Source organism: Sinohyriopsis cumingii, chromosome 11 (genome assembly GCF_028554795.1).
Source record: "Sinohyriopsis cumingii isolate HCF-2022 chromosome 11, ASM2855479v2, whole genome shotgun sequence".
Taxonomy (NCBI): Eukaryota; Metazoa; Mollusca; class Bivalvia; order Unionida; family Unionidae; genus Sinohyriopsis; species Sinohyriopsis cumingii.
The window spans coordinates 39,444,215-39,461,016 of NC_142971.1; the positions used below are offsets into that span (position 1 = coordinate 39,444,215).

The 16,802-nt window shown below is 33.2% G+C and overlaps 1 protein-coding gene across 4 annotated transcripts; it reads right to left on the bottom strand.

The window, feature by feature from the left end:
- Window positions 1–3,895: 3,895 nt before the first annotated feature.
- Window positions 3,896–13,744, bottom strand: LOC149787964 (von Hippel-Lindau disease tumor suppressor-like). Of its 4 annotated transcripts, none has more exons than XM_089974234.1 (3): window positions 13,665–13,744; window positions 7,911–8,282; window positions 3,896–6,683 (listed from the first exon to the last, which is right to left on the bottom strand). In XM_089974234.1, the coding sequence occupies exons 2-3, from the start codon at window positions 8,221–8,223 to the stop codon at window positions 6,337–6,339; spliced, it is 660 nt and encodes a 219-aa protein (XP_089830360.1). In that variant the 5' UTR covers window positions 8,224–8,282; window positions 13,665–13,744; the 3' UTR covers window positions 3,896–6,336. The 4 variants fall into 4 exon arrangements, with proteins under 4 accessions (XP_089830360.1, XP_089830362.1, XP_089830359.1 ...); XM_089974236.1 differs by lacking the exon at window positions 13,665–13,744 and adding an exon at window positions 13,471–13,604; XM_089974233.1 differs by lacking the exon at window positions 13,665–13,744 and adding an exon at window positions 13,161–13,459.
- Between the last annotated feature and the right edge of the window lie 3,058 nt (window positions 13,745–16,802).

Below are 16,802 nucleotides of genomic sequence, written 5' to 3' on the forward strand. Positions count from 1 at the left end.
CCTGTCAAAAAGTTGGAATGCACCAGCACCTTTCAGTATCGGCATGGGGTAGCCGCTTACTAGCCGGCCCAGCAAACTTTCAAGATATATCTGCATGAAATTGATAAAAAAAAAATTATCGTTGCCCAAAAATCCAGATAATTGATTCATCCGTGTTTGATTTGGATCTGGGTTTCATATTAGAATTAGGGAAACGGACTAACTTTACATCAGCACCCCAGAATCTAAAATGCAAACCATCTGCATGATCAAACGGTCGATTATAGAATTTTTTTTTAATGGTGTCCAGAAAGTGATGCATGTTTAAGATGAAAGGGAAAAAAAGCTTCTAGGAAAGTTAATCAACACATTGCACCTCTGGCAATGACCTTTGACATTTTAAACCCCAAAGTCTTGTTTCAAATGCAAGACATCTACCATGTTTAGTTTGGGCATGTGGAACAGAACTTAAGTAGTAGTATGAATATACTCATATGACCCTGAATTTTGAACTAAAAATCAATAGGTGTTTTCCTTGTCTTAAATGCAAGCCATCCACAAAGTTTGGTCAAAGTAGTTGAAGACAAATAAGCTATCATGCAGAAACTTTTTGTAGTTCAAGCTACAATGACGACCCCCCAAATTAGTGTTTTCCTTGTCTCCTAAGCAAGTAGCCAATATACATGTTGACCTTTTGCCCAAAAATGAAAGTGTATTCCTTGTTTCAAATGCAAGCTATCCATGTGTTCAGCTCAGCCCAGGTTATTACTTTGGCGTGTCCTTGGGTAAGGCACTTTACTCCAAATGCATCGGTACTAAATAACCAACCAGTGTGACTGTGCTATAAAACAACAAACCAAAAGTTGCTGTCAGATCAATAATTAACAAGAATCCTGCAAAGGGACTGACACTGCTGTGTTAAAAGAATTGCCAGGAATTAAAGATAAAACTCGTTTCTAACATTTAACTGTTGGGCATTTAAACCATATCTGACATTTTCAAGTATGGTACACGTAGCTTAGTATTATTTTCATTTAGAACAAAGTGGACATCATTGGAAAATATTCGGTGAAAATGCCATGTCATAATGATCATCTATTCTAGAGGAGTCGTGACAGCAAGATTTTTGAGACCATTGTCATTGCAGCCATGTTCGATTAAGACTTGAATCCTTTCCATTTAGGACCAACTGGGTATTATAAGATGTCTCTTTAAAACTCTGTGTTGATATATTCATCATTTTGAAGAGCAATAATTTCAAGATATGATTTTCCATTCTGGAGTAACAGTAACAAGATTTTCAAGAATGCTGTTGTGATGGCCATACTGTATGTCATCATAAGAAGTTTTCATTGAAAACTGTTTAGTCAGTTTAAGTCGAGTTATGATAACAAGATTTATTAGATGGCAGGCACACAGCACATCAGTTTTGCACCATTTAAATTTAGCACCACCTAGATGATGTAAAAAGAGTGAACGCCCATGTTGATATCATCATTTCAGGAGTAGCAATATTATTTGGTCAATTTACTGCCGTGGCAACAATATTGGACATCAGATTATCACCACTTACAACTAGACATCAGGAGAATTAAGTCTTTTGGGGGCACTTTACCGATATTAATTTATGTAGTACCATAAGAGTGGCAGGTGTAAGATGAAGTTGTTTGCATTTGTAATGTGAACGGAGGACAGAATGTTGGCATACCTCTATGTTACTTTCATGTACTATGGCTGAAATTTCTTTGGCTATTGTGATTGTGGTAACTGTACTTTATTTAAACACACAGCTAACCAAAAAATAGGTGCTCCCAATTCCCCCCACCCCCAAAAAAATTACTGCATTAAAATATAGGGAGTTAAAAGTTCTTTTAATGAGACCTAAGATGTACAAGGTCTTTGCTAAATAGCCAATATAACCAGTGAGGAAAACCTGGAAAATTTGTTTTCTTTAAAAATCTAACCTCATGCAAAATACAAAACTGAAGTACCATCTTTAGTGAAAACCCAATGCTGATATGACCATCCATTCCAGAGGAGTAGTGATAACAAGATTTTTAAGATGGCCATATTGGGGGTGAGATCAGTGCCATCTTCATTTAGGACTAGACAATAATTATAAGAAATCTTCTAGTGAAAACCCAGCATTAATATGACCACCCATTCAGGAGTAGCAATAATAAGAATTTCATACTGGGAATCCTATCAGCACTATTTTTCATTTAGAACCACTAGACATCATGAGAAGTCTTTCAGTGAAAACCCCATGTTGATATGGCTACATATTCAGGAATAGTGATAATATGATTTTTCAAGTTGATGGCTGCGTCAGATTTGAGATCAGCATCAATTTCATTTAGGATGAACTAGATAAAATAAGTCTTTTAGTGAAAATCCTGTGCTGTTATGACCATCCATTCAGGGGAAGTAGCAATACAATTTTCAAAATGGCCAGATTGGCACATTTTCATCGAGAACCACTGCTCCAGTGGCCTAGTGGTTAGAGCATCCACCTCAGCTGCAGGTTTGAACCCCAGCCAAGTCATACCAAAGACTTATAAAAGTGGTACAAACATCTGTCTCGCTAAACGCTCAGCATTAAGACATTAGTGTCGGGACTGGTCTGCCTGGTGTCAGGATAATGTGATTGGGTGGGACACGATGCTACATGTCTGCAGCATGATGCCCCAGTGCTAGATAACACTATAAACTGCCACACTGCAGACATTGTAGTGATATGTGATGGTAACCATAGAAGAAATGTACATAAGTATATATAAAAAAATTGCCAAATTTCACTAGCGCTGGGTACTGCAAACAATTCTGTACCATGGTATACTGCAATTATGTTAAGGACCTACAATTTAATGTTCTGTGGCTGGGGCCTGACACTGTTTCCAAATTTATGTTGTCAGTAGATGGAAAATACCTAGTGCTTATTTATAGCAAAGTAATATATCCATTATATTATTTGAAACAAAATTATCTTGAGATAAAGAAATATATCGACTCAAAAGAAAATAGCAGTCCTACCCTTCTGAGAATTAAATGGTCAGTAATCTGCTATGAACATAAAAACTGTTGAATAAGCTGTAATCTAAAAATTGTAACTAAAGTGGGATGATGAAGCTAATGCTACAGCTGACAACCACTACAGCTGACAACCTCTTAAAGACAATGCAACATTTGAGAGCATGTTGATAAAAAAAATGGAAAGTTTTGACACTAAAGTCTACAATTTACTAGCTAGTAACATAAAACACTCAACAAACGAGAAATATTTAGGGGAATTTGGAAATTGTGTAAAATTAAAAAATAAAATAAATGCTTTCCTGAAAATCAAAGGAACACGTACTTCACTCATTAACATACACTAGTAATAAACTATTTAAAAAACGGTCATTTAAAGTTAGAATATCTTTCACAATATTCCATTCAGCCATCTTGTTTGCATATGTGCCATCTGTCAAACGTGATTAAAGAATCATAAATATATTTATATTCAAAATTGTGACAAATACAATATTTTGTCAAAATAATTTTTTTTAAAAATTATTTTGTCATGAAAAATCAAATCTGGTATAATATAACTCCATTCATAACAAGATTACTTGGGAATTTACATATATTCAAACTACCAAAGTACTGGTACACTGAAAAAGTACCATGAAAAACACACCATGGTAAACAGGTATAATGGTAATGCTGTACACATCTAAATTTGACCCAGCAGGTTAGGAGAAGGTATAATAACAGAAGGATGGATAAACAGAGAGAAGATTCCACAATATGAAAAAAGTATGGGGATAAAAACATTGTAATATTTGTACTTAGATTAATTTTCCTAAGCATGAAAACAAAACTTTATTCCATTACCTGATGTGAGTGGAGAACATATTGGAACAAATTACTGCAATAAGTGGATACAAATGTTTACTTGCAGAGAAATTAATATCAACATCACAAATTCCAACCAAGGTAAAATCTACCATGACTTCATTCTTAACATCATTAAAAATTTCATAATATTCCTCTCTGTCAATTACAGTCTCATGAATACTCTCATTTGTCAAGACATGGCCACATATATAAATTGTATATGAAATAGGGAACCCTTCATATAAAATATCTATGAGAGTTATTTATCCTTAATTACATGTGACTGGGTCACATTTTGGGTTCAAAGCAACGACCTAAAGGTCTCCAAAATATGTATCACCAAAGGCAAAAATTATAGGCAATATTTTAATCAAGTCAGAAATTGTTTTGTAAGGTACATCAATCTCACCATTTATCACGAGCATGTGAAATTCTTTGGTAGTGGCTCTATGTGTTCACCAACCATAACAATTTATGTGTTTGAAGAAATGAGAGCCACTCAGACAAGAAAACCAGCTGAGACAAACAGTTACTACCTTAGTATCTTTCGTGAACTAAATCATTTTCACAAAATATGGCTTATAGCAAAATTACAGACAAAACCCCGCTCTAACAAGACACTACCAATATATATACATAATATATGAGTATTTTCTTTTTACAAACAATATTCAGGATAAAGCTATTCCTTAAGTCTAAAAATAATGCACACAGAAAATATATTTCTTTTTTTAATACACCAATAATATCTGAGGGGGAGAAAGTGATGACTTGCCATTCCTGCCTCTTTTAAGATAACAATGCATGAAGGTATTAACATTTATAAATACAGTCTAATCATTATTAGTGTATGCACAATTATCAATACAAGTCTATTCATTATTAGTGTATGTACAATTATCTACACAGTATATTCATTATTAGTGTATGTACAATTATCACTACAAGTCTATTCATTATTAGTGTATGTACGATTATCAGCACAGTATATACATTATTAGTGTATGTACAATTATCTACACAGTATATTTATAATTAGTGTATGTAAAATTATCACTACAAGTCTAATCATTATTAGTGTATGTACAATTATCAATACAAGTCTACTCATTATTAGTGTATGCACAATTAATTATCAATACAAGTATATACATTATTAGTGTATGTACAATTATCAATACAAGTCTAATCATTATTAGTGTATGTACAATTATCAATACAGTCCATTCATTATTAGTGTATGTACAATTATCAATATAGTCTAATCATTATATGTACAGTTACCAACACATTATATTCATTATTAGTGTAATGTACCAATCTAGGCTGATAACTGAAGTAACACTTTATTTCTCATTTGAAAAGCTTTATAAAGTCTGTAATCTGGAATTATTTCAATAGGGCATTTCTTATATTTTTTAACTGATGAATACATTCTTTCAAGTTTAATGGCCCTATTTGTGTACATGATTCAAGTATAACTTGCTTTTTTATTCGCTGACATGACACTGAGCAACTGGAATGATTATTGGTTCTTCGTTAGATGGACATGACATCACAAGCTTTTACATAAAGTCATAAGTCTCAGTTCTTAACATTGTGCAAAAGAAATGCTATTTGTACAATTCCAAGTCAAATTAAACTGCATTTCTTGCAACTGAAAACATTTGATAAATATGAAAGTCGTTGAACCGTGAAATTATAATATTGACATCAGCTTATCCTCCAACAATAACATGCTATACAGATTAATAAAACTTTAAAGTTATCTCATCAAAGATATATATTTGTACAATATTGCACTTTTGTAATCCTCTTAAGTTTTTAAATAGCGTACAACCAGTAAATTTTTATATAACAAAACAATTAGAGACCTTTGTTGCAGTGATTACAAACTTTTATGGACCTATTTTACTGTCAGTCAGTATGAGATTTACAAGTTCTTAAAGCTTCATATTCACCTCAGCAAAGGTCAATAACTGTATTCACCACTTTAAAATATAAACCAAACTGCTTAACAGCTGAGACCCAGTCCAGGATCTAGTACTCCAGAAGAGCAGGGTCTAGCTGTTGATACTGAACCATGACTAGAATGTACAGCACAGACCCTGACCTGCTAGTGCATTACTGATCCTAGATCTCTACAAGTTAAATGCAAACCATCACAGTAAAAATATCAACGGCATATCAAACTTGTATCTGTGGGTTGGGATTGTGTTTGTGTGATATAATTCATGCTCTTAACAATCTACAAGATTCTCCTTGAAAAAATTAAATCCTTAACTTTTACAAATCCTACAGCTCTGGTTACCAACTAAAACATGTCAACAGAGTAAAAATATACACAGTGTTGGTCAAGTCCATAAGAAGGAAAGCCATTTTGTAAATGTTACAAATATTTCCTTACGAGTAGATTTTGTAATGACTGTTGAGACGCTATTCCTTAACAATGTACATAAGCTTTTAATGCCGACTTCACTAGTTTTCATCAGCTTCCTCTGCTCTGTCATTTCTGAGATTTTCATTTGCCTCATTGAGATTTTCATTATTTTCTTCACCGTCATTCCACATTTCATACCCTTCTCCATCATTACCTGAATCTTCATCTGAGGAGTTTTCATCCTCTTCATTAAGTTCAACCTCCTCCTCATTTAATACCTCCTCAAAATGTAGTGCATTAATTGATGGATAGTCTGTGTGTGGGATTTTCCGGGCAAGTTGAAGTACTTCTTGCTTCAACACAGCAGGGAGATCAGATTTTGCAATATCTGTGGACGAAAACCTCTGATGCACAACCTCCATACTTCTTGCCCTTAATGGATACACTGAAAAAAGAGGAAAACGATAAGAGTTATGAAGCCATATTTTTGTTTTTTTAAAGGCATGCTTCATTTGGTCGAGTGTCAATGTTATCCAATGTATATTCAAAAAATACTTTCATTTAGACACAGAAAATGTGTTTACCTGAAGTGACATATTATAATATTTTCATAAATAACAACTTAGGCTGTTCATCAAAACTGATATGTTTTCACCTTCACAAAGGTACAGGCTCCTTTCAGATAGGCTTCATTAGGTAAAAGCCAAGAGGTAAATGTAGCACATGACCGGGTTTTCACGGTCCCAATTTTCATGTACCAAAAGGTTGAAAATCATCAGCAGAACAAATGATATTCTGCAATGAAACTACTGTCAGTCAAGCCCTACTGTAGCCAGATATCAATAGCCAGCTAAAAAATAAAAAAAAAAAATAGCAAGATTTGTGGCATTATGAAAGTCCCAATCGAAAAGTTGTTTCCAAATTTAACATAAGTCCATCTCCAAGATGACTAACACAAAAAATCATATACAATTTAAAAGGTTATATTTATACTAAACAGTCCTGTTAATTTGGGGTAGGTGTTTTTAAGAGTAAAAGAAAAAATATTTGATTTTATATGACAGACTATAATACATGTAAGTGGTTGTGGTTGCCTCCCCTTGTGGCAATAGGTGAATTCCTCCAAAGATGAAGACCATACAAACACTATGTAAAATGTATCTTTTTATTAAATAGTCAATTACTTAAATAGTAACAGGTTTCATACACTGTGTGTTTCATCTTGAGTGCAAAATTCTGGGTTTCTGACAATTTTTAGACACAAGGCTCCAAAATCTTGACCCCTTTGCATCCTTCAATGCACTTCTATGACTATTATGTAGAATGCAAGCATATATTTGTCCCTTTGAAACTAAGTCCTCAAAACTTGGAGACAATGGGAAACTGTCTCAATTCATTGGATTTTATATGCATCACTGGATTTTATATGCATCACTGCACATTTGGGCTTATCATTAATGAATAAGCAAGCGTCAAACACGCCAGAGGTCACAAACTCTTAACAGGTTAAAAGACACCATAGGCCAGGTGAACATAATCAGGTTCATACTGTTGTTTTCTAAATTTTACCAACATTCTTTCTGTCTGAAGACTGTTCACTACAACACTTGAGGAATATCCATCTACTGGTAATACATTAATACATACCAAACCACAGAAACATAGGACATACCTGGAATGGTTATATTTACTCTATCTCTGCTTTCTCTTCCATCCCAAGCAACTGGAAAGAAAACTCTACTTCTATTCAGCAAAAATGGAAGTCCAACAAATGCATCTTTTGCTATCCATGGATGAGTAACATAAGTATTCATCAATGTTGCCTTTCCTGGTGGAATGCGAGCATAACGCACATACTGACCACTGTAGTCAATCCAGAATAGTTCAGCTAACCTCAACGTTCTATTGCAGAAGGTTACAAATGATTGATCATTGTTGTTCAGTGACCGTAATATCTGTACTTCTCTGTTTCTTTCCTCAGCCATGGTTTGGAAAATATGTTTTGTGCTCACACGGTATCAATCTGTTTCACATGGGTCTAGATCTGCAAGTGTACAAAAAGGTGTTATTATTTCTATAATTATTATCCTTGCACTTTCAAACAAGTGTTGGAATATTGTGATACAGTTTGTACAGTATGTCTAGCAATCATGTCCTTGAACCTGTACACTGTTAAAGCTAGGCACATGGAATATGGATCAATGACAGTCCAATCGGTTTTGACAGTGCCAACACTTTTGGAATTTTGACCATGTCTCTAGGTGTGGAGTTAGGAGGCAAGGCTGATTTTTTCATTATTTATTAGATACCCATGGGTAATGCCCCAGGGTATTTTACTACACCCAATTATGTAGCCCCAAAGGTGTAACATAAAAGCTGTTGAGATCCCTGCTCTATAGCCATATATATTATTACTGGGCGATGGAAATTGAATTTATAAATGCAACTGACTTTGACCCCAGTGTCCATCCAAACCCCCAGGACTTTCCTCCTGGGTCATAACCTTGAAACTATTTGGATCTCCACCATATAACCATATTATATAACATTACTAGACATGAAACAAAAAATGTATACACACACAACTGATTTTAATCCAGGTTTCATCCCTACCACTATCTGATACCTCCTTCACATCATATTCATCACTGTGAAAGGCTCCGTCATTTCAGGTACGCTCACCAAGATTTTAATGAATGAATTTAGTCTCGTACTTCTCTTGTCTATACATTGCTGTTGAACTTGGAAAGAAAATTTATTTTAAAATCAAAATAGTTTAATACATTATTTTTGGATATGATACAATCAGTACTCAAAAAAGTTTGGTTCTAATCTTGACAACAGAAAATAAAATTGGTTTATCTTGTTGGTTTTAATGGTACTTTTAACACATTATTGGCTAAATCATGCCAAGGAAATGGGAACTGTCCTTCCATAAGGACATAACGCAGCAGCCAACCTGAGCTGGTCTTTCCAGGTATCAAGACTGTGACTCTAGACTTACAAGTCTTATGCTCTACCAACTGATCTACCATCGTTGCCAAATAAAATAAGATTCTGGGCCCAGACTTCACCTCATCTGAATGTTATATCACATAAAAATACATCAAATTTAAACACTATCATAGTGAAATGGAAAGGTCTTGCTTTAATGTCCAGATCAAAATCATTCTGCTTTCATTACAAAAACAGACTATGGTGTACACCTTTAATGATTACTTATTCATCTCACCGCTGTCAACTTGAGTTCAAGTCTTAGCTTGACCAACATGAATATGAGAAAGCTTGCCAGTAGCTTCTCTTGGGTCATTGGTTCTTTCTCTACTAAATATTCTGCCACCATGTATGAGCTGGGATGTACTAAAAAAAATAGTCCACAAATCCAAACCCAATCATATTCTTAGCAAAAAGAACCAAGCCATCATTTCAAAATAGTGCCAACTTTGTGTATTTTCCAGTGATGAACAACACAATTTGTTTTAGTTTGGTCTTATACATAGTGCCAGGTCAAGAGGAGTAGAGTGCCTTGCCTAAGGATATACCATAACAGACATGGGCAGGATTTGAACTTGCATCCTTTTCTATCCAGTCCAATGCACTAGCCCCAGGGTCACTCTGGCTTCTGTGTGATAATATGACCAACAGAAGAGTGAGTACCAGTGGTATATCCTCTATTTATTACAATTCAATAAAAGACTGGAATACCTAACTGCAAGTTAAATGAGGCACCAAATATGAGAAGAAATTGAGGGGGGGGGCAGCAATTCCATGGTTTACCTAGGGTGACAGCTATTCCAGGGCCATCCATTAATCCCTGTATTACCAGTGGAAACAGATTCAACAAGCTGATGCCTAAAGAAAGGAATTTTCTTCTTAATTTATTTCAGGTATCAATTTACGGTAATTGTCATATTCTTTCATTTTCTTTTTTATAAATACCAACAAAAATCTTTCAGCCAATACACAACTTCTATAACCCAGATTTCATCCCATCATCTTCCACCTTGTAGTATTTTCCCTCCAACTGAAATGTGTGTCCTGTTTAGAGCTGTTATGTTGTATTGTCACTGAACATGTCATCAACAGATACACTTAAACACATGAGATCAGAAATGGTCAGATGACAATTGGTTCATTTTCAAAATCAAGATTCACTTCTATAGATTACATAAAATTCATGATGACCAAAACTATTTATTGATGGTTCTCTTGTCCTAGCAGAGGAGATCACAAATTTAGTACTTTTTATTTACAGTAAACTAACTTTTCTTCCACACAAGTGATACCTTAGGGTTATATGCCAAAAACCTAGATTTAATACAAGGTGTAGCACACACAAACTGGGGAGCTAGTTCCAGCTATACAGGACTTTAACATATATACTTACTTATAAGTTGGTTCCAACTGCAAACTGTATAAATTTTGATCTAATGTCACATGGTGCACTGGCAGATCTGAATCTATGCAGTTTGTTAACACTCATCAGTAGAACAAACAACACTGATCCTGATCTGCATGCATATTGTGCAATGGCAAACAATATCTATGTCATGTGCAGTTGGACCCATCTTATAAGTGAGTATATACGGTAGTAAAATCTAAACTCAACTTTGCTTTTTGTGTGTACGGATCAGCTTGAAAATCTTTCCTTGCTTGATCTGATACAAAATCACAGACTTGGACTTTGTGAGCATTTTACATTTTCCCTTCAAACAGCCTTTATGAGTACGCAATGAACCATCACTTTATCTCAGATGAATGAAACTGGTTCTTCAGTATTACCAATAAATTATCCTATAATCCCACAATGACATCATCTTTAAGCTCAAATACCAAATTTTATACACTTAGAAAATGCAATCTTCATTCCACTTTTTATCATGTGAATTTATCCTTATCTTGAAACAACAAAATTAAATCTTGCTAATAATTTAAAATTCTATGTTCCAAAACCACCCCTCAATTATATCTTTCCTAATCAAAAAATCTGCAACTAGTCTCATACTTCAGAGTAAACTTAATGACATCAAAGGAATATGCCAAAGTTCATGGCCATAAATCCCTGTATACAGACAGTTTGAAAGATGGAGACAAGGTTGCAGCAACCATTGTAACATCTCAGGGTGCCAAGACTTATATAGTTACTGGATAAATCCTCCATTTTTTACTACACAGATCTTTTAACTATCAAAATTTCATCATCTTTTCAGATTTCCTTTCCACACTGAAAATATTGAAAAACATTAAACTGGAATGCATGTTAATATCTCAAATCATACTGCAATATTTTCTAGTTATAAAATCTGGAGAGAAAAAAGGTATTCTGTACTGTTGACTGCCATTGTAACGAAATGCATGTAGTTACCAAAAGCTCCCCTACATTCACCCATTTCTGAATGGAAGATTTCACATCCTACATCAAATATTATACAAATCTGCATATTCTATAGGCCTGCCAAAATATGTGGAATGAAAACTCCACCAACATGATTCATACATCAAACCCATCACTGTAAAGTGTCATATACAATGAATCACAGAGATACCAACATTGTAATCTTTGCTAGCCAAGATTCCGATATGTTAACCTATCTATACCTTAGCAGATCAATCAGATATTTCAGTGCTTTGTCTTAGTGACATCTATTCAATTTCTTCAGTTGCCTCCCTTAGTATGTCATGCCAACTAACCAATAGCATGTAACAGTGGTGCACTGTATATCAGCCAAAAATGGTGGAGGCAATCGACTTCAAAATGATACTTTGTATGTTTAGCATTGAATGTATAACTACCAATCCAAACCACTAATCTACTAATATGTTGGAATTATGACATGCTTTTTTAATAAAATCATACAAGGAATTAAATTAACAAAAGCTATTTTTTTTTGTATAAATACTGCTACTTTTCCAACTTTGTCAGAATTTAGTTTGCCACAGAGTGCAATAATTATAATTTGATCTAATAAGTATATGCGATGCTGAGATATTGCAGGAAATTTAAGTCTTCCAACTTACTGCTAGATTTTAGATATGTGGTGAAACTTTTGTTGCCAGTAACTTCTATTCCAAGGAGTTTCAGATGATACTCACTGGGTACTGTCCCTTCTTTTTCTTTTCTTTATTTTTGTTGTTGAAATCTTGCACTTTAATTTTATTTTTTTTTTGGGCGAAGAAAATTGGTTTGGTAACAGCAAACCAGTTATTGAGTACAATGCACTTAATTTTTACAACAAATTTGATATTATTTGGATCTAAATATGTGGGGGTGGGGGAGATAGTGTGGTCATCCATGTAAGTATATGGTGTTAAAAAGAAAATGTCACAAAGACATTAAATCTGACCAACCTTGTGCTTTGGGCTATTGGGAGCTTTTGTCATGGTCGCAATCTAAAGCTCCACGTTTTCAATCAGACAAGTAGTTTTCAAATAATTTTACCAAGTTCTGATCAATTTTATGAACTTTTATCTTCTAAATGATCAAGCTGTGTGAAAGACTGTCAAAGACCTTGGAAAGGGAAATAAGGATTGCACTGTGATTAAGGACATTGTCCTGGGCACCCATCCAGGTCCTCCATTAGTATTATTTCCTTCATCAATGGGGAACTAAAATGATCATATATCTACTGACAGAGCCTCGGCTTTGTCCTCCATTGCTGTCAGCAACAAGGTTTGACATCATAACCCCTTTCTAAAAGCTACTTCTGCCTAAAACCAGTTTATGTTTTAAAATTGATGTTTAATATTTCAAATTCTTTTCACAAAACTTAGTCTATTTATTACAAAACAAAAACAACAAACATAAAACAAAACGAAAACCACAAAATAAACACGTGTGAAGTGATGTCAGTTATGTAGGATTTAACGAGACAGAGAGAAAGAGAGAGATGAACTATGCAAGCTGGAAAATGTATTTTCATACTTCACTTGATGGTTGCAGAAAGAAGACAAATTTCATAATTCTACAATTTCAATTTCAAGGCAAAGCCAATGGATATTTCTTTGATTTTAAATCAGTTGTTTACGTTTTGTAGTCGTGGCATAATTATTATGATAATGGTTGACTACTACAACTTTTAAGTTGTACAAATATTTTCTCAATGGAGAGCGACCAACATCCTTGAAAGAAAGATCTGAGAAATGCGTAAACAGCCATAAAGGCAGTATACTACATTGAGTAATTAGAACGGCTTTAGAAACTGTACTGTAGAGAAAAATAAAAAAAAGGTTACACGAAGGTTGTCTAAAACCCAATCCGAATCACACACAAACGTCAACATCTCAATGCAGAAATTAATGCAGCGTCATCAACCAATAAATTAAAACTTTAAGGCCGTATATTTTACGATACATATATTTCCCTGACGAAACATTATGCCAGACAGAAAGCAACCAAGCTTTAACTGCATTTACAGAAAAATCATACCTCGTACCGGCTAGAGATTTGACATCCATTTTAAATATATACCCGAAACACCATTTTAATACACATCCGTTACCAAACCCGTTCCCTCTTGCACTGGTTCCTAAGTGGGTAACAAATAAGGTGGTGGGTTAGTGAGTAAAGTGCTTTGCCATCATGCTGGACAAACACTAATCATAAAATATTAAGATGTTATATTTTTTAATTTTTATATGCATTAATTTAACTTATATCTTGAAGCTGTTGTTAATTTCCCTAACAATCATTTATGAAACAATTACTCTTTTGTGAAAGATGTAGCAGAAAGATTTGAAAGAGAGGTACATTTTTCTCCAATCTCATGTTGCAGATAAACCATTTATCTTGTAAGAGAATTTGTTCCAAATTTTTTTCTCTGTTGTCATCTTCATATTCACCTAAAATGATCCTTCGTGCACTGAAATTAAGATTTTGAAGTTAATTATTCCACCATTACAGCAAAGCATTCCAAAAAGAAGCAGTTTTATTACATTCCCCAAACTCAACGTTTTAGTGTTTCTGGAGAATTTATACCAACTGAACAGCATACATCCTAAATAATACTAATTTGAATATACAGTATACATCCTAAATAATGCTAATTTAAATGTACAGTATACCTCCTAAATAATACTAATTTGAATATACAGTATACATCCTAAATAATACTAATTTGAATGTACAGTATACATCCTAAATAATACTATTTTGAATATACAGTATACATCCTAAATAATACTAATTTAAATGTACAGTATACATCCTTAATAATACTAATTTGAATATACAGTATACATCCTAAATAATACTAATTTGAATGTACAGTATACATCCTAAATAATACTTATTTGAATGTACAGTATACATTATAAATAATACTAATTTGAATATACAGTATACATCCTAAATAATACTAATTTGAATATACAGTATACATCCTAAATAATACTAATTTGAATATACAGTATACATTATAAATAATACTAATTTGAACATACAGTATACATTATAAATAATACTAATTTGAATATACAGTATACATCCTAAATAATACCAATTTGATACTAATAAAAATGTTCTTAGTTGCCAAAGTTCTTTGACTTAGTTGGAACTAAAACCATAAAAAGTTTCAATCTTCTGAAACTGAGTATACTTTTTAAAAAACGAACAAAAAAACAGCCCTTCTCAAACTATACAACTCTGGAGCATTTAAATCTTTGTAAATTAAAATTAAAATGTTTGTTTACATTTTGGTATTTTTCGTTTTATTAATTGAGATTGTTTTCCTAAAATATAAACAACTTTTATCACTGAACTTAAAATGAGAAATATTAAAGGTGGAGATGGGTATATCATAAGTACATGTGCTTTCATTTGAATTAATCATAATTGTTGATAAAGAACAGCATCTTCTTGCAACAAAGAAATCTTATATAAAACTAATCTGTATCACTGCTGTGGAAATATTTGCTATAAATATATTTTAATCAATTTTAAAAGTTAAGTCAGATAATTAATATATGCATAACTGTATATAGAAATTTTTATGTTACTGTATCAAATGCTTTTTCAAAATTAATAAGGACTTGTTCAACAAGGATAGATATTGTATTGTATTATTGAACAGTGCATTAAATCATATATTATTCTCCATGTATGTATCTGCCTTTAATAATAGCTGGGCATGATTCTGAGATTATTGTTTTAAAAGGATAAAACACTGTATTTTAACATCAATTTCATTACCTAGATTTTGTCCACATATTTCCATTCTTTTCTCTTACGTGTTGCAATCAAAATAGTTGTTCCCTTTTTTCCACTAATTTAATTAAAAACAGTCTATTGCCAATCATAAACAAAATTTTGGCCTCACATTTAGCGTCTAATTAATCAAAATTTAAACATGAAGTGTTTATTTTTTTATAAATTCCATCAATTGCTTTTTACATTTTTGTTGCTAAGTCTGTTGCCTTTCGTTACAATTTGTAGGCACTGTTCCGTATTAGTGCATAAAGTTATTTGAAGAAATACAGAGAACTTGTCTCACTGAAGGAAAAAGATAGTCTGATGTTCTGAACCATTTATCTACATAGCTTTTGAAGAAGTTTAGGGTACCAGACTAGAACAAATACAAAAAAGCCAAACAAGATAAAAGTAGGCCTAACTACAGCAAATAGACTTGAAAAGTGGCACTAGAGACTATTAAGAGACCAAAAATAATGAAAAATTACATAAGACATAATAAAAAAAATGCAAAAGGAATGTGATGATGCATGAACAATGAACAAAATATTGCATAAAGAAATGAAAACAGGCAAATATTATAAAGTGTCTGATGTTTTAAAAGAAAAACAAAACAATGGGCTTGAATGAGGCAAAACAAGGAGGCAAGAATCAAAATAATTAAATGACCAAAAGAGATGTAAAATTAAAAAAATACTTGTAAGCTATTATTTACTGTATTGGTACATACTCTGATTCTAGCTGAGTAATAAATAGTTTCATCCAATTTAGGAACTCTGTCTGGCTGTCTATATGTGTGTGTGTGTGTGTGTGTGTGTGTGTGTAGGAACTCAATCTGGCTATTTATATGAGTGTAAGTGTGTGTGTATATGTGTGTGTGTGTAGGAACTCTGTCTGGCTGTCTGTATGAGTGTAAGTGTGTTTGTACATGTAGGAACTCGATCTGGCTGTCTATATGAGTGTAAGTGTGTGTGTGCATGTAGGAACTATGTCTGGCTGTCTATATGAGTGTAATTGTGTGTGTGCATGTAGGTTTGCATGTGAATGTTCTTGTTAAAACAGAGAGAGCAAGGTAAAAGAAATAGGAGTGAGTCTAGCAGTCCAAATGCCCATAATCAGACGGAGATGTTTGTATAATATGCTGCATACAAATGAAGAGTTGTATATTTCCCCTGTTTCCATCCTTAACATCCTTTCCATCCTTTTTCCATCCATAACTTCAGTCAATCACTATCAATCAAATGGTTTCAAAATAAAAAGATTCAGTTAAAAAATGTAAAGCACGTTTTATTTTTTTAGATATACCAAACCAAACATATTAAATATTTTTTTATGGAAACTATACACTGGATATGTTTCTGTATCAAAAGAATATAGAAT

Excerpts from the sequence above, each read along its gene's own strand:
- LOC149787964 (XM_089974234.1), bottom strand. The coding sequence starts at position 8,223 with ATGGCTGAGGAAAGAAACAGAGAAGTACAGATATTACGGTCACTGAAC. Across the intron at positions 6,684-7,910 it reads AGTAAATATAACCATTCCAG|TGTATCCATTAAGGGCAAGA; the intron begins GTATGTCCTATG and ends CTCTTTTTTCAG.